The sequence below is a fragment of the Ictalurus punctatus genome, chromosome 2 (assembly GCF_001660625.3).
Source record: "Ictalurus punctatus breed USDA103 chromosome 2, Coco_2.0, whole genome shotgun sequence".
NCBI classification, from domain to species: domain Eukaryota; kingdom Metazoa; phylum Chordata; class Actinopteri; order Siluriformes; family Ictaluridae; genus Ictalurus; species Ictalurus punctatus.
The window spans coordinates 22,016,846-22,037,629 of record NC_030417.2 but is presented as its reverse complement, the minus strand read 5'-3'; the positions used below and the strand labels follow the sequence as shown (position 1 = coordinate 22,037,629).

The 20,784-nt window shown below is 38.1% G+C and overlaps 1 protein-coding gene across 2 annotated transcripts in view; it reads right to left on the bottom strand.

The window, feature by feature from the left end:
• Positions 1–678: 678 nt before the first annotated feature.
• Positions 679–20,784, bottom strand: part of LOC108276756 (arf-GAP with dual PH domain-containing protein 1) — a 52,769-nt gene continuing 32,663 nt past the window's right edge. For both annotated transcript variants that reach the window (XM_017488664.3, XM_017488672.3), the window contains 7 exons: positions 10,171–10,283; positions 7,984–8,130; positions 7,597–7,680; positions 5,239–5,301; positions 4,918–4,989; positions 3,508–3,736; positions 679–2,602 (listed from right to left, as the gene is read on the bottom strand). In XM_017488664.3, coding sequence (XP_017344153.1) covers positions 2,574–2,602; positions 3,508–3,736; positions 4,918–4,989; positions 5,239–5,301; positions 7,597–7,680; positions 7,984–8,130; positions 10,171–10,283 — 737 coding nt within the window. In that variant the 3' untranslated portion in view covers positions 679–2,573. The remainder of the gene's footprint in view (positions 2,603–3,507; positions 3,737–4,917; positions 4,990–5,238; positions 5,302–7,596; positions 7,681–7,983; positions 8,131–10,170; positions 10,284–20,784) is intronic.

The following is a 20,784-nucleotide window of genomic DNA, read 5'->3' as shown; positions in this document are numbered from 1 at the left end:
TCCCCCTATTATCACAATATTGAAATAATGAGTATTTATGCATTGGTGTGTAACAAATGTATTATTGTATATTTATTCCAAATTAAACTAATGATAATGCATCTTAAAGTATTCAGTGGATAGTAGTAAATTGGGAATAATCACCAGAATAATAATTTTATATACTTTTCAATAATTGTTTTCACTGAACTAATCAGACTCACACTAGCTGAGTAGCCTGTTGCATTTCTGAACTCAGATGATCGCTACCATTTTAGAGGTAAAAGAGAATGTGTCATATTTCTGTTCTCTTTAAAACCTATTTGATTAGCGCTGTTTTAGAAAGCATTTGGTTAAACCAAAGCTCTTTTAAAACTGTTGAAATTATGTTTTTAATCACTTTTTCTTTGGTTATGTTATAAATATTAGTCTTCAGTTATAATCTGAATGGTTCTGGTTATCCTGTAGTAAAAAATGTTTTAATGTTAATCTGTAATAGAACATAAGAATTTCTATGGGGTATGTAGACCTTGTATAGGCACTGTTTAGTGTGATGTAAGTAATGTTGATGTGGAGTGTGAAGATACATGAATGTACATGCATACTGTATATGCATATGCACCTAAAGCTTATTCTCAAAAGTTTGACAAAAAAAATTGTGCTGTTTACACAGTTATATTTTATTTTGTATAGACATTTTTTTTCTCAACGTGTTTACTTGGATCATGGAATGAAAATGTAATTTGTACCTGCTGCTTTCTGGATGTAACTATAAATCACCTCATAGTAATGCATTGTGAGCTTCTTGAGACATTAAGCTTCTTGTTGTGCAATAGTTTTATGTGTAATAAAAGTATAAATTGGAATCACAAGATTTTTTTATTTCCTAAAAATGGTCAACATTAACTCGATGAATGGCAATGGATGAAGTGCACTTACATTTTAAGACCTGCAACAGTAGTGCACTCCTATGGAGGATATTTGCAGACTGTGTAATTTGCAGATAACACCACATACACAGGTGCATATGGTTTTTCATTAAAATAATTTTATGCACAGATTATACACAAAGCTTAGCAAGCATCTTATATCAATTACATAGTCCATTTTTTTCCTTTAATGTCTTTCTTCAGTGTTCACACAAGTATACCAGACTTTCAACACAGTAAGACATACAAATAAATAAATAAATATGAGGAGTTTCACTAGACACTTTGACCCAGTAAGTTTGCATGTCTGTCTCAGGCAATAGGGTCTACGGTAGCTTGAAATATGACCTGGGGCCTCATTTATAAAGATTGCGTATGCACAAAAATGGATCTGGAATGTACGCACGCAACCTCTGACACAGAAACCGGGATATATAAAAAAATAAAATAAAATACTTGGCAGGAAATTGACGGTATATTTTACAAAATCTTTGACCCACGCATAGAGCCAGACGCCATATTTTAGAAACCGTGGGGATTAGCGACACCCTGAGGACATGTAGAGAATTACCGCTAAATATGCAAATCGCAGCTCTCGCAGATTACTTCTTGGACATAAAAAGCATAACATTATTTTTATGTGTTTTTTTATGTATTTGTGTAGACCGGTTAATTGATTTGTTTCTATGTATTGAGATATATTCCTCCAACTAACTATTTGCAGTTTAATCCCCTATCTGAAATAGTAAATAGTTATGTTTTGGTATTAATTGTGGGTAATTACAGGCTGAAAACAGCTGCAAAGTAAATTCACACATTTACGGATCTACTAAATTGCTACATAATTTTATAAATAGTTAGAGTTCAGAGTTCCTTGCACAGTGAATAAGAGGCCAAAATAAAAGGGCAATTTGCAGCAATGTCGATTTTCCTCATAGAATCAAAGCAAATGACTACACTCACATTGCTATAGAGGCACCTAGTCAGAATTTCTTTGAAAAGCAATTTAATTCTATAAATAAACATTTTTATTCTCACGTAGATCACTGCTTCAGGTGGGAGATTGTTGCACCAACCAGAAAAGGTCTGCCGGATTGTGAGGGCATGTGCTGTGCTCCAGAACATGGCACAGCAGAATGGGCTCCCGGTCCTCATCTCCCCTAACCTGTAATTTAATTAACCAATTCACATCTCTAGCTTTTTTAATTTCATTGGTATTTTGGACATAATCCCTTTTTTGTTTATTTATCAAGTTTTAAATAGACGCTTATAGACAGAAACAGCGTTTTTCTTTTTTTTCTTTTTGCACATGCAATTTCCTGTTTTTTATGAGTATGTACATTTTCACTCTGGAATTCATGCAAAGTCTTATAAAGGAGGCCCCTCATCATTTCTGTGTCACTTTCATTTAACATCACCATCAAATGACATCTTTGTCAGAAGGGACTTAAGAATTATGATTTAGTTGAAGCTACTCGGATGGAACACGGATGTGCTAGTATGCAGTATTTTAAAGCAAGTGTTTGCACAGTCGTTGTGAGCCCAGTCTGAGTGTTCTGGAGCTGCTGTCTTGCCGCTGTCTCTCTCTGCGTCCCGTTATGATAGACTTTGGTGCTGGGCCTTGCTGCAGGCTTTCATCTCTGAGCTCTTGATTCTCAGAAACAGTCAGGGCTTATGCTTGAAGTGCGCCTCCACTGCATTAGGCAAGAACAGAAAGCAAACAAAATAGGTCTGGAACTTTTGCCTTATTGATTTGTATAGCAGCATGAAGCATTGTTCTTAAATATATTGTGACTCCACTATTTTCTGGATGTTGGGAAAGGAATTTTTGCCAAGATTAGAAAAAAAAAAGTCTAAGCATGCCTAGTAGCTCAGTTAGAATAGTAGTTATAACAGGATGTGTCTGTGCTTCAAGCTGTATACAAAAACAAAATATACCGTGCCAGTATTGATCTTTATAGTAGGCCAAGTGAATCCAAAAGATTGATAGTAAAAATACTCCAACTACAAGACAGTGCCAGAAAAAATAATTCCCAGACCACAGACACTATTTAAGTAAAAGACCCTATATTTCATAAGGCACAAAGCAAAATATTGTTTGATGTTAAATAAAGTAAGATCAAAATTATTTGATCATGCATATATCTAATTCTTGTGGTACCAACATACTATTACAACTTTAGTAACAATTAATCACACATTCTGAAAGGATTTCTATCTGAAAGAGTGAATTATATATATAATTTTTAGTCAATGGGTTTTCTACTGTTTTAATTTAATGGTGAAATTATTGACCATGTTAACAAGACTTATGCTTCAAGTGTAGTAGATATAGGATGGTTGAAATTTGCTAGGATATTTGTGTCACAACATAGGTTTTCAGAAAGAGTACATAGCATCAGAACTGTTTGCTGATCTTCTGAGGATGAAACATTTTAAATTTGATGAAGATGCAACAGAGAAGCAAGAAAGGAAAGTAATGTACCATGAATGTTAACAACAGCATATAAAGCTAACAGGTATTTAATATCAACGCTCCCATTATTTCAAGACCTTGAAATAATAAGGCTGAAAATAAAGCATGTAAATGGAAGGTCACCTGCGTACTCCTGTGGTAGCATGGGTCTATTGATGACACTCTGAAATACAGCTATCCACTCTTTCTGCTCCTCCTCTGTCTCACAGGCAAAGAGGAATTTTCTGTCTGGTGTCACAATGGTGATGCCAAACTGCCAGTGGTAGCCCTGCGTGGAGGGGGGCAGGCCTGGTACTACTGTGTAGCCACTTTCCTTACTGCCAATGAACACTTCCCCTCGTGCATAGGCATCCTATGCAGAATGTTACAATGTTAGCATTAGTGAGGTAAATTGGGTAACAGGTCTCACAATATTCAAGTCTGTAAGAATGTTTATAATAAGCTATCCCATACATTTTTAACTTGTTTATGTGTCCACATTATTAAAAAGAATAACCATTTAATGAACATGGAGTTTCCTACTGACGGAGAATTGTTTGTTGCAGTATTAGTCCCAGTAAATTAAATCTCTCAAACCTTAGTTCAAATATTTTTTTTCTTCAATTTTCTGAACATATATATGATTTGACAGACTTGGTGGTATATAGATTTCTCAAGAAAATACATTAATCTCAGCTTACACTGAAATTGGCAAAGGGGTCCAACAGGGCTGCTTTTCACTGACTTATAAGGTGCAGACTGTAGGCTAGTTATCCCCAGCCTAATAGGGATTAACTAGTGTGGTCAGGAGTACCACAGTATACAAATCCCAACAATCAATTAGCTTCAAGACAAATTGAAGTTGTTGCAGCCCTTACAACAAAATACTACAGCATCATCTAGTGGACATTACTAAACTGCACACATTTTGCTCAAGCCTTATTTCTTGGCTAGTTCTAGTCATCATAAATTCTATACTGACAGTTGCAACAGATGAAGAGGGACATTTCTGTATTATAAATTCTTTAGTCTAACATTTTGAGATACTGGATTTTTGATTTCCATGAGCTGTAAGCCGTAATTCACTTAATGTGTAATGAAGCTAGAATATATGAAAGTAGCACTTTTTGAATGAAATTATGGGGAAAAAAAATACTTTTCCATGATATTCTAATTTTTTAAGATGCACCTATAAGGTACTAGCTGACGATTATATGACGTTAAGATATAAGCCATATATTGAGCCATAAAGTCTGACACTTATAAGATCAATGCAGATGAAGCTTTATATTTTTAATTCTTTAAAGCAACATTTTGCTGTAAAATATCTCACATACACTCACCATCCACTTCAATAGGAACACCTGTACAATTGCTGATTTATGCAGTTATCCATTCAGCCAATCATGTGACAGCAGCACAATGCATAAAATCACCTATCTTATCAACAAGTCATTTCTGCATAAATGATAAGGTGTACAGGTGCTCCTACTCAAGTGGATGGTGAGTGCATATTCAAAGACATCTAAATAGTCATCATAACCTGCTGCTCACCAAAGGGTCTTTAAAGTACATGAGTCTCCTGTCATCCAGGGTGAACCAACGTTTTTTAAAACCCTCTGTATGCTAGAACAGACACAAAATAGCCACAATTAATTACATAGCTATATGGTTAATTAATTAATTTAATCCTTTACTGTATTTACTTTCATTATTTAAAAACTTTTTTTTAATTTATCAACATGTCACTATTCACTTCCCTTCTTCTATATATTTTCTTATTGTCCTAATTTGAGGAGCAGCTTGCAGTTCATAAAACTGCTGCCAAAGTCTCAAGCATGCTTTAGGTCAGCAACCGAACAAATAAGCTCCAACCTTTGGACCTGTCTTCTCCATGTAACCCTCCTTAATGTAGTTCCTTGTCAGTTTGGGCACCAGCTAGACAAGGAAGTAATAAAGGCAGTTCATTAGAATCTAGAGTGAAGATGTGAACAAGTTTTGTGAGAATGTGTGACAGGCTTACAGATGTGGCCTTTAAGAATGCGCATCTTTTCACGCAATTTCATACGATTCGTCAGGTGTGATCACGGGGTACCCTGTTCTAAGCATTTAAATTCATTTGTTGTGCTTCCACCAGGTGGAATAACCACCAGGTGGCGCATGGAACAACATACTGCAGTTGAACACAGTATAGTCAAAAATGGAATGTGTGGTCGAATGGTTCACATAAAAATATTACATTTAAATATAACATTTAAATTATGTATCAAAACTTATGATAAACCTAATCTAAACAAGTTTCTAATTACAAGATTTAAGTATATAATGTAAGCACGATCGAGTCTCATTCTACAGGTCTTTTAAATGAGCGGGGGGTTTCCACTGTAGTTTCCACTGTAGAAAGTTCCTCAAGGTAACGTTGAATGAATTCCATCTTCTCTATTCTTGCTGATGGAAACTTCTGTTCTTTTCTTAGATGGCTTAGTGGGCAGTGATGGCTTAGCAGTTAAGGCTCTGGGTTACTGATCAGCAGGTTGGGGGTTCAAGCTACTGTTGGGCCCTTAAGCGAGGCCCTTAACCCTCTCTGCTCAATGGCTGACCTTCCGCTCTGACCCCAACTTCCTGGCATGCTGGGGTATGCGAAGAAAAGAATTTCACTATGCTGTAATGTACATGTGACCAATAAAAACTCATTATCATTAAAAAAAAAAAAAAAAAAAAAAAAAAAAAAACATGGTTTAAAGTAAACACACGCACACTGAAAAAAAAAGTTCAAATTTTTACATCGGTACACGTGATTGAATTGAGTTACATTAACTGAGTGCCTTTCGCACTCTCTCAGTTCTTCTTCTTCCTCTTATTCTTCAAGAAAGGCAAAGATGGAATTCATTCAACGTTACCTTGAGGAATTTTCTACAGTGAGAAAAAAAATGCTCATTTAAAAAACACTGAACTAAGCTGAGGCTCGAATCCCGGTCACTGGCGTGCTAAACTCTGCATGTTACAGTTGTGCTATTCTAGTACACATACTGTAATCACGGTAATTTAAATACTATAGTTACCTATACTACATGACTCAACCATGCTCACTCTTGCAATTAGAAACTTGTTCAAATTAGGTTTATCGTAAGTGTGTCACGAGTTCCCCTTCAAGCAGCGCGCTGTGGAGCATGTGAGCGCACATGCACGAGCAGGTGCGCGAGCACCTGCTTTTCCCTTGTTGACAATCGTGACATTTCGACACGTGCATTTGTTATGTTTCTGTTATGTCTCCTCCCCGTTCCGTCATTGGCTATTGTGTCACGTGTGTCCGAATTGCCCTCAACCGTCAGCCATTACGAGGCTGATTATGTATGTATAGATACCGCGCGCCTCCCAGCAAACAGCGCGGAATATTAGATAGAATAGATATATTAGATACTTAGTTTAGAGTCCTTACGATCGTCATAGTCATATTCAGTTTAGTTCACGCTGGTTTCTCCGCTCCCAGTATCGCGCCATTGTTTGTTTCATGTTTTGTGTCTCGATCCTGTTTTCCGTGACCACGACCTTGATTCCTGCCTAGCCCCGTGTATGCCTGTTTGCCAATTGCCTGACCTCTTGCATGTTTGTGGATTACGTTTTGGATCGCATTTTGGATTTACGTGCCTTTGTCTCTCATTAAATAAAACTGTTCATACTGCACTTGCATCCGTCCCTCTCTCCGTTACATCATGATACGTGACAAAGTGTTGATGAGAATCGTAATATTTTTATGTAAACCATACAAAATATTTTTTCTTAAATCTAACCGACTACACACACTATTTTTTTCAGGCTCAACAATGTTTAATGCGCTCTGCTGCTTGTTGCAAAACGGTTCAGTACAAGAAAAAGCACTGTTTGGTTGCTAAAAGAATATATGTGTATAGAGTATATGTCCAGGCATAACTACTGTATCTACTAGCAAGCCATGTTTATTCAAATGAAACATGACTACCCGTTACTGGGCTTGTATTTCCTGTGCCCACAGCATGCGCATGATTCCGCGTCATACCGCATGAAATCATAGGATCCCGTTTCCCGTGCATTTTTAATGGTCCCATCTGTATCTAAAACAAGGCTTCAACCACAAAACCTCAGGTTCCCATGAAAAGAACTGGTCTGGGGAGATGGCGTAATAGATGTTCTTGTATTTCTATGAATTCCTTGTGTATTGTGCACTCTTGTGTGTATGTATTGGGTTTTACTTACTTCAGTATCAGGGGCTCTGGGAAAAGCAACTTGCAAGTAATGGAACCTAGCAGCTCGTATTGCGTTGAACCAGTCAACTATTTCCTAAAACCACATACATTAAGAACAGAAAAGAGCACTGCTGCTTGCATCAGTGATTAACATGTCATTTCTCCCCATGACCAGCAGTGGGAGTCAAAAGTTAAAACACATTCTAACATATTGCTTCATAGCAAAATACAGACTGCCATTTAAATCATTTAGGTTCCAGCTACTAAATATGTAATATGTCATAATTATATCACTGACAAAATGTGTCTATAATAAGCACTCTAAGTTTAAGATAACTTTCTTCAACATCTAAAGAATACTCATTTGGAAAATGAATTATCACATATGTGTCTTAACCTTTCCATCCTCGTGGTACACAAAAATGTTCCTGGTGCTGTTGTCCTTCAGGTAGGTTATCTGGAGCCCGTGAGGGTGGCCAATCTTGGTCGGCTGAAAGGTGGCATTAATGGTTTGGATCTTCATCAATGCCTTGGGCTCCCTAGCCTGCCGCAGAGATATCCACAGAAATATCAACACTCCAAATCAGACTCATATTTACATTAAGCTCTCAAAACGATTCTATTTAATTACACTCTGAAAGCTGTTTAACATTCAGAGATCCTCTTCATGAGAGGCAAATAAAAAAATGCAGGTAATTTGCCAGTGGACTAAATTCAGTTTTCATATAACATTACATTTTTATTTCGCTATCAACAGAATGATAAATTGTTTTACTACAATGTAAAGTTGTATGTATAAAATGTCTGTACAGGTTAAGCAGAATTTATATCAAGTTCTAATAATGAATAATGCTGATTTGAGATCCATGGTACACAAAAGCATCGTATGTGAATGCAAAACCCAGCAGTCCACAAAGTCAAGTATTACCAGTGGAGAGGGCCAGCATATTGTAATGGGAGCAAGGCACTACTAGACAAGGGAAAAAAAGTCTCAGAAGATTTAAGGTTTATTAGTGTAAATGTGAATGAGACATCTGATAAAAGCAGTATGAAAAATTCTTGAAAAAAAAATAGGAGACCCATATTTCTGAATACAAATAGCATTTGGGCGAAGTGCTGCCTACGCTCTAGCACCACCATCGGGTTAAAGCTGGGCAGAGTTTGGAAGAATGTTTATGGTCATAACTTTTGAACTGTGTGTCCACAATTTAAAAACTAGGCATCCATGTATTCCTTTGGTCAAGACAAGTTCAACGCATCATATGATGTCAATTTCTGCCTAATTAGATTTTCCACCATTTTAGATTTTCTCAAAAACTGTTTTTTCACTACTCGCCTACAAATTTTGTCCATTCATTATAAAATTGGGCAAAAATCACTGTCAGAGTAAGCCTCATAAAGGTTATGAAAAGAGTTTTGAATATTCAAAATAATTTGACATTAAAGTCAGGCTGTATCTAAGCAACAACGAAACTTGGTATGCATCTTCAGGACTATGACCTGAGGCAATGCAATAAATTTTGTGCCAGTGCCACCTACTGGTCAAAAGTTGCAATAACATGCTAAAAATGCTTACATGTAACTGCCATTTTACTACTCCTCCTACAATTATTAACCAATCTTCACCAAATTTGGCTAATGTCATCTTGAGATCTGTCTAAACTTGCACACAGTGGGGAAAAATAGGCTCAGGCTCATGAGAAAAAACAGATAATTTTTTTGTTTTTTAAATTGTAATGTTTTTAAATTGCAAGAAGAAAAACATTTTCAGATCAGAGCAGTCGCAGTCACAACCACAGGTCGAAGTTGCATCAGACCACAGGTCACAGCAGTAGCGGCAGCAAGACAAACCTACTGCCCAATTGTTCATCTAGACCTTTCCTCCTACAGTCAGAGAATTCCACCACTGTCCGTGGTCAAAACATACTCATCATGAGTGAAACTACAAATCACACTCAAATCTCTTTGCCTAAAGTTATGGCTCTGCTTTCCTGTAATTGCTGAGGCAACAATTGTAGCATTTCTGTGAATGCAAGGCTCACCGAGTCTGGACCTCGAAAATGCTTCTTGCAGCTTTAATTATTATTAATCTTTTAATTATTATTAATGTAAAGTTCACATCAGGACAGTACTAAATAAAAAATTAAATGCAATTTTTATGATCCCTCTAAAAATTATTAACATTTTGCAGATTCTGCAAGATGTATGTAAATTTATGACTCTAACTGTATATAGCTACAATGGTGTCAAATTCAGACAAATACTTTGGATAAATACAAATAAAAAATATTTGGAAGAGATCACTGAATAAAGTCTGCTTTAGTCTGAGTTTGTAATGTACAAGGTTGTGAAAGAAACAGCAAAAACCAATTGAAGAAAGCCTTTTAATAGCATGACTACTCAAGAAAGCAGAAGTGGGCAGAGCCAGACATTCTGCGATGATGAGAATGTCAGCATTTTCGACATTTACACTGGTATTTTTGACCTGTGTAATCACACACACACACACACACACACACACACACACACACACACACACACAGATCACCAAGGAATATGGAGAGCAAAAGAGAGAAAGACTCACATCATGCTTGTTGAAATACTTCATTGCTCCGTCTCGCTCTGAGAGAATAAATTTTCGACTTAGGAACTGACCGTTGTCTCGCCCTCGTTTCCATAGAAACCCCTCCCGGTAACCTTTGAAGAAATTAACAGCAGGAGTCACAAGAATTAAAGAAAGAAAGAAAAGTTTGAACTGTTTTTTTCATCTGACACTGGAAATCTTCATACACATGCATACAAATTCAGGAAAGGAGTTATGCACAGCATGTCGTCCTTGGACATCCATCAATTATTTATTCATCATAGCTTTTTCTGGAGGCAGGCAATCAATAGTGGATCCATACACTCAGACCTTCCCTACTTGTTGAACCAACCTCGAACCACCCAAAACACACTTGCACAAACAGCACACATGATCTTGTCTATCATTTTGTGCTTACTTAATTATTTTATATTTATATTATAATATACTTATATTTTTGACATTGCCAGAAAGTGTGGGAATATTGCATTTGTTCTGCAGGAGCTGGTGAGTTTAGTTTCAGTATAGAAAGGGTTGTCACAAAGTGAACAACAAGGGGGGGGGGGGGGGGGGGGGGGGGTGACGGCATGACATCTGATACTGCAGAATTCAACAGAGAAAGCTCTCTTTTACACATACTCATTCTCTCTCTTGCTTTCATAATCATTCTCTTTCTCTGTCTACATTCATTTCCCCATGGAAAAACCTGAGCTAGGCAGGAATTTTGGCACACACACACACACACACACACACACACACACACACACACACACACACACACACACACAGAGAAGAGTGCCAACGCCCCGGCTTGTTACGGTCATAGACATCTCTTCATCCGTCCATCTATCCATGTATGTATGTATGTATGTATGTATCCATGTATTAATCTATCTATCTATCTATCTATCTATCTATCTATAGTGCCTTACATAAGGTTTCACCCCCCTGAACATTTTATAGTGATGTAATTGGGCCTTTTCCACAGGATTTACTTGATATGTCTAATATTTTAGCAAAATATTTTTTTTATTGTGACACAATATTTAAAGTAAAACATTTTTTTTTCATTTTTAAGCAGAAGTTGGTTGGTTGCTGTCAGGTAATGGAGGCAGATAATGGTGCAGGCTTTTTATTAACAAAAGAGCCAACAAAAATTAAGTCAAAGCAAGACTCATAGAAAAATGAGAGCTAGGGAACCATAGTAATCAACACACAACAGGCTAAACACAACAGAAGGTTAGCAACTAAATACAGAAAACTCAAAAATTAAATAGGGGTACGAATTAAGGATGAAACACAAAACAGGTGAGAGTGATTGAATCTTCAGAGACAATCTGGAAAAAAAGTGTTATGTACGTTAATAAAATGAAATAATGTGCTACTGTTCATCAACTTTGCTAAAATAGCAATGCTACCACCTCGTCACTGCAAATAAAATAATAGCTACATTACTTGCAGCAATGCTACTAAATCAAATATTATTATTATTAATTAATTTTCACATTATGAAAAATACTTAAAATGCATCTCAAGTTATTAGCAAAATCTGTTTTTTAATCAGATTATTTTATACACAAAAATACTTTTCAACATCTTACCAGTCATTCTATTACTCTGTTTACTCAAATGATGTTTGTTAGATGACTATTTGGAGGAAAAAAGATTGAGTCAACAGAGATGTAGAATTCTAGTACAGAACTGGCCAGAATTCATAGGAGTATAATGCATTTCTGTTTCTGAAAAATGGCAGACAAAGCTGTTTATAAGTGTAAGCCTGAGAAATAAAACATGAAGCCAAAATGCACAGTTGTTTAACCAACAATACCACTTTCTATCTCATTAAAAATAAAATTAGTGTGCAAGTCACCAAAGAAATCATTTCATGCATGTCTATGTTAAGTATGTTCCTCTTTAAAAATGTGCTTCTTGTTGTCACCTCCTCCCCCTTGTTAGTAGCCACTTGTGTGATACAGGTTTTACACAAGTTGTGAGGTAAAGTCACCAAGGGAATGTTAAAAAATATATATTAAAATGGACAGAAGGACTTCTGCATTGCTCTGTAGTGATGTATTTAATTATTTTATACTTACTAATTAACTGATACCAAGCCTCCAAAACTCAGTGGATGTAAAAGTGAAATCCTTGACATATCACTGACTAAAGAACTCTAATGGATTTGGAAAGAGCAAAACAACCTGATGTGGAACAAAAATTGCAGCAACTATGCTGATGCACTTTCTTCACTGTCTGCAAACAAAACAGCACTGAGTAGAGCCCAAAGCAGACAGTCAAAAGAAAACATAAAAACTTAAAAGATAAGGCAACTTGAGCTATGCAGCTGCCTCAGTTTAATTGAGCTATGGTTTAAGAAATTGATACTTATTCACCAAACAATTAAATCTGCTTACAAAATAAGACTACAAAACTTCAATGTGACAAGTGACAATCCAAAGGGCATGACAGATTTAAAACAAAAACAATATCATCCAATCAGCAACCAGACCTAACTAGGCAAGGACTATATCTTAAATTAAACAAATTATACCAAAACCAGAAGGGAAATAGCAAAACAAAGGCTTGGAATCATCACTGGCACAACACAACTACAATGTGTGTGGGTTTGGGTTGGGGGGAGGCTTTGCTATGGAAACAATGTGGGCTTTATTGACAATTGGGCTACTTTTGAGGGAAAGTCTTTTAGTATGGGTCAGTATCCATCCCACTTGGGATGGCGCTGCTTTCATTTCATGTATGTTCTGTGACAATCCAGATCTGGGTCCAAGCAGCAGACAAAAAGAATACTGACGCTTTGCTAGGACATTAGACACTGGATGCTGAGTAACTTTATTTTATTTAATTCAGACAATATACAGTCATGTGAAAAAATTTGTACTCCCCATGGAACTTTTTTTAAACATATCTGGACAAGCAAACATTCGATCCTCCTAGAAACAGTGACTATTAATAAAGGTGATACACTATCAAATGACGATTTGTAGTACTTTTCACTAACAAAAAAAACAGATTAGTCACATGGAAAAAGTAAGTACACTCCTACATTTATCACACCTTCAAATCCATACAATCTGAATCAGGTGTTCAAGACTGGGTGTCAGTGATTAGAACCTGCTTAGGGAGTGCAGGAACCTGTCTTATTTAAATCTCTCACATCTAGTGCCTGGTATTCCCTTTGTTATTGGGGTGTGTGGTGTCATCATGCCAAGATCTAAAGAGTTGTTATATAAGGCCTTCAGAAAAAAAAAAAGTTGTGGATGCCTAGGAGTCTGGCAATGGATTTAAAGAGATCTCCAAATAATCTGAAATACATCATTCCACTGTTAAAAAATAAAAAATTTATTTTGCCAATTGTCCAGGACTGGCCGTCCCAGCAAATTCAGCCCAAGAGCAGATCAAATGATGCAAAATGAAGTCTCCAAGAACCCCAAAACTTAATCACAGGATCTGCTAGTAAGTCTTGAAACTTTTGGTGTCAAAGTGCATGTTTCTACAATCATAAAGAAGTCTTTGCAGTCTAAAAAAAACCAATGAGTTTGCCATTGAGCATATAGACCAGGCCTTTTGAAATAATATGCTCTGGATAGATGAATCAAAGACAGAGTTGGTTGGCCACAGTAACAGCACTGACCAAAGAGAGCTTTTCAGAAGAAGCACCTTATACCAACTGTGAAGCACGGTAGTGGAAATGTTATGGTTTGGGATTGCTTCTCTGCCTCAGGGACTAGACAACTTGCATTCATTGATTCAGTTATGAATTCTGCATCATATCAAAGAGTGCTCGAAGATAATGTGAGGCCATCTGTCCAAAAGTTGAAGTTGAACCCAAAAGTATATCTTTCAACAGGATAATGATCCTAAGCAAATCCACCAAGGAATGGCTCAAAAAGAAGAATTGGAGGGTTATGGAATAGCCTAGTCAATGCCCAGATTTGAATCCCATTTAAATGTTGTGGGGGATTTGAAACAAGCAGTACATGCAATAAAACCCTCAAACATCGTGCAAGTGAAAGAATATTGCATGGAAGAGTGGTCAAAAATTCCAAAACCTGATGTCAAAAACTGGTGGACAATTACGGAAAACATCTAAAGTTATTTCTGCTAAAGGGGGCAATGCTAGCTTCTGAGGTCAAGAGTGCATTTACTTTTTCCACAGAAGAATATCACATCTATTATTATGTCTCTTGAATAAATTATTGTAAAAGCTATTTTTCCTTGTAGTTTTGTTAAAGTATATCCACTTTATTAATAAGCACTGTTTTAAAGATGATCAAATGTTTGCTTGTCCAAATATTGTCAAAAAAGCCAACAATTTCCATGGAGTGTACTTATTTTTTCACTTGACAATGTATTTTTTCACTTGGAACAATAAATCTCCTAAAAGAACTTCAAGTCAATTGTACTTCTGACCAAAATATGACCTATATTGAAAAATGTGTTATGGATGTTAATAAAATGAAACCATAAGCTATTGTTCATCAACTCTGCTAAAATACTTAGCAATGCTACCACCTCATCACTGCAAATAAAATGAATAGCTTCACTACTTTTAGCAATGCTACTAAGTGAAATGTGATTATAAGGTGTATCATTTTCACAATAACAGATTACTTAAAATCCATCTCAAATTAGTGCCCAAATCTGTTTTATTTAATCAAATTATTTTGTATACAAAAATTTACTTGTCATGATATCACTTAGCTATCAAGGCCCCTGTGTCAGTTCAGCTCAATCAGTGGACTTCACTTCCCATCCTGCATCACGTCATTCCATCATGGCCGCCACAGACATGTCCCAGTACTCCATGTCCCAATTGCCATCCTTCTGATCACAGACACCTGGACTCAATTATCTCATTACTCACTCACGGTATTTAAGGATTCACAGTATTCAAGTTTTGTTCTGTGTTTTGGATTTTCCTGCCCTGTGTTTCAGTAAACACTGCTATACTGGCTTCAAGAGCAATCACTCCACGGAGACTGCTCTGCCTTCCGTCACTGAAGCCTTACGACTAGCAAGAGTAACCTCTAGATCATCTGTCCTCATCCTACTTGACCTCTCTGCTGCTTTCGACACTGTGAACCATCAGATCCTCCTGTCAACTTTCTCCAGCCTGGGCATTCTGCGCTGGGTGGAATCCTATCTCTCTGACCGCTCCTTCAAGGCATCATGGAGGGGAGGTATTTCTGAAATTCAACCATAGCCTCACTGTACAGCTTAGCTCAACCACACTCAAGACAACCAGAACGACCAGGAACCTTGGGGTGATTCTTGATGACAGCTTGATCTTTACAGACCACATCTCAACAACTGCACGGTCCTGTAGGTTCATCCTGTACAACATCAAGAAAATCCGACCCTACCTCACCGAACAGGCTACACAAATACTAGTCCAGGCTCTTGTTATCTCAAAACTGGACTATTGCAACTCATTACTTTCGGGCCTCCAAGCCAGCTCCATCAAACCCCTTCAGAGGATTCAGAATGCTGCAGCACGCCTCGTTTTCAACCAGCCCAAGAGAACACATGTCACACCCCTCTTCATCTCCCTCCACTGGCTTCCTGTAGCTGCCCGCATCAAATTCAAGGCCTTGATGCTCACCTACAAGACCTTGTCTGGAACAGCACCCTCCTACCTCAACTCTCTCCTGAAGGCTAACATTACCTCACACAATCTGCGATCGATTAGCGACCGACGTTTAGTAGTTCCCACTCAGCGTGGCACAAGGTCCCTTTTCCAGAACCTTCACACTAACTGTTCCTCAGTGGTGGAATGAACTTCCAACCTCAATCCGGACCGCAGAATCTCTCACCATCTTCAAAAAACAGCTAAAGACCCCCCTCTACTGTGAACACCCAACCAACTCAGAAAAAAAAATTTTTTAAATAAAATAAAAATTTTTATTTATTTATTTATTTCTTTTAATTTCCACTTACACCTCTAATCTGTGCACTTTGCTTCTTCTGGAACTCAATGGATCTTGTATGGTAGCACTACTTGTATTGTTCTCTGCTTGATATATTGTTTTTTGCTTGTATTTTTTCTCATTTGTAAGTCGCTTTGGATAAAAGCGTCTGCTAAGTGAATAAATATTATGTAAATGTACTGTATTTGCATCTGTTGAAGCCTTCTTTACATGACAGAATACTTCGCCAATAGCATGGATGCAGCAGACTAGCAGCAAAGCCATCGCAGTGCAAGGACACCGGATGGGAGAACAGCAGCAACACATCGCTGAGCTTCATGCTAAAGTCGATATCCTCTCCTAGGCCATTGCCACAGCTCTGCCGCAGCCAGCTACGATAAGTAGCAAGTATTAGCTCAGCCGGCTCACTTTCCCATGCCTGCTTCTGAAAAGTACACTGGTGATGCCTCTCAGTGCAAAGGATTTCTTTTGCAATGCTTTCTGTACTTTTTCTTCACTAGCCAAAAAACAAAATCACACGCGTTCTGAATCTGCTCACCAAGAGAGCACTGAAATAGACATTGGCTGTTTGGGAGCATGGAGGAGACCCCATGACCTCATACCAGTGCTTCACTGAGCTATTCCAACACATATTTGACCATTCGCCTGATGGAAGGGAAGCAGGAGATCAGCTCCTCACTCTCACTCAGAGAGCCCGCCGAGTATCAGATTATGCACTCGAATTCCGGACCACCACTGCAGTACTCAAAGCCGTGTTTCGCTTGGGTTTACATCCAGAAATGTTAACCGAGCTGGCGTGTCGAGATGAGCAACTCACCCTCGATTCCCTGATTGGCCTGGCCATCCGGCTGGATCATCTGCTTAAGAATCGCTCCTTGCCCATTCAAGAAAAGCTTTCCACTAATATCAGCATGCCTGTGGAGACCATGCAAGTAGTAGATGCGTGCCTGAGCACATCTGCTTCTCCTGCGGCAGTGCAGACCACCACCTTGGGCTGTTCCCACTCCATGTGGGCACCAGGAGGCCCACTAGCGGGCCTCCCAGTACCTGCCTGCACTCAGTGAGTCCTTCCCACTCTCCCTTTTGTCATGCTTTCTCTCTGCCTGGTGTGATCAACACTCAGGATCTATCTCTGTTTTGACAGCCCTGATTGACAGTGGAGCAGCTGGAAACCTCACAGACCAGGAAACTGTGAACCAGCTGAATATCCCCACTGAACCACTACCTAAACCTTAGAGGATCCAAGTCATCGATGGAAGCCTCACTGGAGAAGGACTTATCACACACTGCATTAAGCCCCTGCTCTGCCAAGTTAGTGCAATGCATCATGAGTTTATCTCCCTTCTGATCACTGTTTCTCCTAGACAATCAGTTATTCTGGGACTTCCCTGGATGGCATTACACAAAAACGCTCCTCTCTGATCATTCCTCCAGAATACCAGGACCCGAACAAAGCATTCAGTAAGACCAAAGGTAACGGACTGCCGCCCCACTGGCCCTGTGCAATTGAGCTGCTTCCCAGAGCCAGAACCCCTGGAGGCAGAGTCTACCCACTCTCTAACAGAGCAAAAAGCCATAGAGGAGTACATTCAGGAGGCTCTCTAACAGTGATACATTAGACCTTCTGCATCTCCTGCCTCAGTGGGGTTTTTATTTGTTGTGAGAAAACAGAGCTAACTCTGAGACAACTGAAAACAGCCTTCACCATGAGTCCAATCCTTAAAACACCCTGACCCTTCCAAGTAGAAGTGGAGGTTGATGCCTCAGAAACTGGTGTGGTGGGAGTATGACTGTCTACTAGAGAACAATAACAACCCCACACATGCAAAAAGATACTCCCAGATACATAGGTCCATTTAAAATTGGGGCCGGGGCAGGAAGGGTGGGTTTGGTGTTTGGATATTCCTGCCTTGCATTTCAGTAAACACTGCTATACTGCATATCATTAGCTGAATGTGCTGTCTCAGGCCACATTAAAACAGAATCTTACATATTTAATGACAGTGCAGAGAGCAAGTCAAAGCTCTATGATCTACAAGAACACTGTATGCAACACACTAAAATAGCCTGGAAAAGCAAGGTAAGAATCATGGCTCCATTTCACTAAATTAATTAAATTAATACGGGATAATACTACTGTAGAGAAGACCCACTATTCCTGGATTAGGGTTAGGTTAGGGTTGCGGGGGTATACCGGTTTCACAGTATACCTTGGAATGAAAACTGATGGTTAGCCTGCCATGTACATTTGCCTATCTACAATACTGAAAAAACAAAAGCAACCGGATGGAGAATCTAACCTGCACATGCACATCTCCTTTACTCCTCGACTGCCTGTCAGACTCGTCAACTTGCTCCACCCACACACACAGCAGAGAAAATGTCAAAGAGATGCAAGGCTGATATCACCAATCTTCATCCCCCAGCAAAAAATAAATAAAACCAGCAGTGTGGGATTACTTCAGATATCCCAAAAACGAAAGGGGGGTTGTCCTTGAGAACTGATATAAAGTTTAAAAAAAACATTCCTCTGTGCAGAGTAAGGGATATGTCCCATTTATAACTTTAATCCCTAACAAAAAAAAAAAAATGACAACCGTGAGCACTGTTTCTATCCCATGTGTTCAAGAGAACAAAATCATCACTTTTTCTGGGAAACTGGCGCAAAGTATCAATTCAAATGATAGTTGTTGAAACCGGGGAAGCCACTGTGGCTCTTTTTTCCAATATAATAAATTACTTGCGCTTCAGAGGGCACAGACTAAATGCTTTAACAAACCTAATCTTGCGATCAGATGCCTGATATTTGGGAATGGAAGTAAGTAAATAAGTAAGTAATGCTTTATTTATATGGCACCTTTCAAAACAATGTTTACAAAATGCTTTACAGAAGACATATACAAAAAAATCAAATCAGAAATAAAAGGCTAAGCAACTAAAATAGAATAAATTAAAGAATACAAATCAAATTAATTGGTTTGAAAATTAACTGGTTTGAGGAAAGGCCCCAGTGAACAAATGTGCTTTAAGATACTTTTTAAAAATGCTAATTGTATCAACTGCATGTAGGTTGTCAGGGAGAGAGTTCCACAGTTTAGGCCTATAGTGACTAAAGGCCGACTCCCCGCTTTTCAGCTGCATTTGAGTACAACCAGAAGGTTGCAGTTGGATGATCCAAGTGATCTAGCAGAAGTATCTAGTGATAGTGATCATATTACAAAGTTATATAGGAGCACCACCATGAAGACATTTGAAAATTAATAACAGGATTTTAAATCAATTCTGTATGACACAGGTAGCCAGTGAAGTGATTTAAGTGCCAGACTGAGATGATTCTTCAGTCTTGTAGCTGCATTCTGAACTCTTTGTAAGTGTTTAATGGAGCTCTTTGGTACACCAACCAAAACACTGTCGCGGTAGTTGAGTCTAAATGTAACAAATGTGTGTATGGAGTTTCTCACTATCTGTGGGGGAGAGAATATCACAAACTTTAGAGATGTTACAAAGGTGATAATATGCTGTTTTACAAATATTGCTAATATGTTTTTTTTTAACTGAGATCACTGTCAAACACAATCCCTAAATTCTTAACGCAGCCATTATCCTTGAAAGACAAGGAGTCTAGATATTGCATAATTAACTTTCTCTGTGCATAATTTCCAAGAATAAGTACCTCTTCATTTAGCTGCAGAAAGTTCTGTGACATCCACAAGTTTATGCTCTCTGTGCAGTTTACAAGGGTGCTAATCAACTTGTGGGCATCTGATGCAAGTGAGAGAGTTGTGTGTCATTTACATACTCATGTAAGGAGATGTTGTATCAATTAATTAAACCAGCTAATGACAGCATATATAAGTTAAATAATAAAGGACCCAAAATTGAGCCTTGGAGAACACCACAAGGTACTGCATGATGTCTGGAGGTGTGTGTATCCAGTGCAACATAATATTCCCTGCCACTTAAATAGGAATCATGTGAGACAGTTCAGGGAGGTAATTATACCAAATCATTTCAGGCTCAGGGATTTCAGGGTGACAAAAACAATATTTGAGATGCCATGCACAGAGATTGGTCCGTTGGTTAGTCCAGTTATGTGACCCACCGCAGCCCAGTTAAATGTATTGCGATAAATTTTTATGCGCATTTTGGAGATTTTATCTGGTGTTTCCATCCAGTGATTTTTAATGCAATATCCCAGAATTCACATACATGGATGGAAACATCGCTACTGACACCGATCTGAGTGTGTGTGTGTGAGTTAAAGGCACAGACAGGAGCAGTTTGGCTGCGCTGTTGCGCACCTACATTATACATTAATAGACATTATTTTAAAAGCTCACACAGCTGATGTTATTTTTCATTCAATAGTTAATTTAACTTGTACTAATAAGTTAATATTAAGTATCTTACAAGTTAGACTCGTATAGGAGAGAGAGCCAGACAAGTCTAAATCATGACACACAGGCGTGGTCAGAACAGGCAAAGGGTCAGGCGGAAAACGGACATGAATCAGGCAAGGCAAAGCACAAAACGAGAAATAGGAAACAAGATTGAGAAACAAGAAATGAGATCAAGAAACAAGATCAATAGAACACTGCTTGGTACGGTGAATACAGTCAATACTTCGCAGCAGACAAAGAGACACGAGGGATTTAAATACTAAACGAAA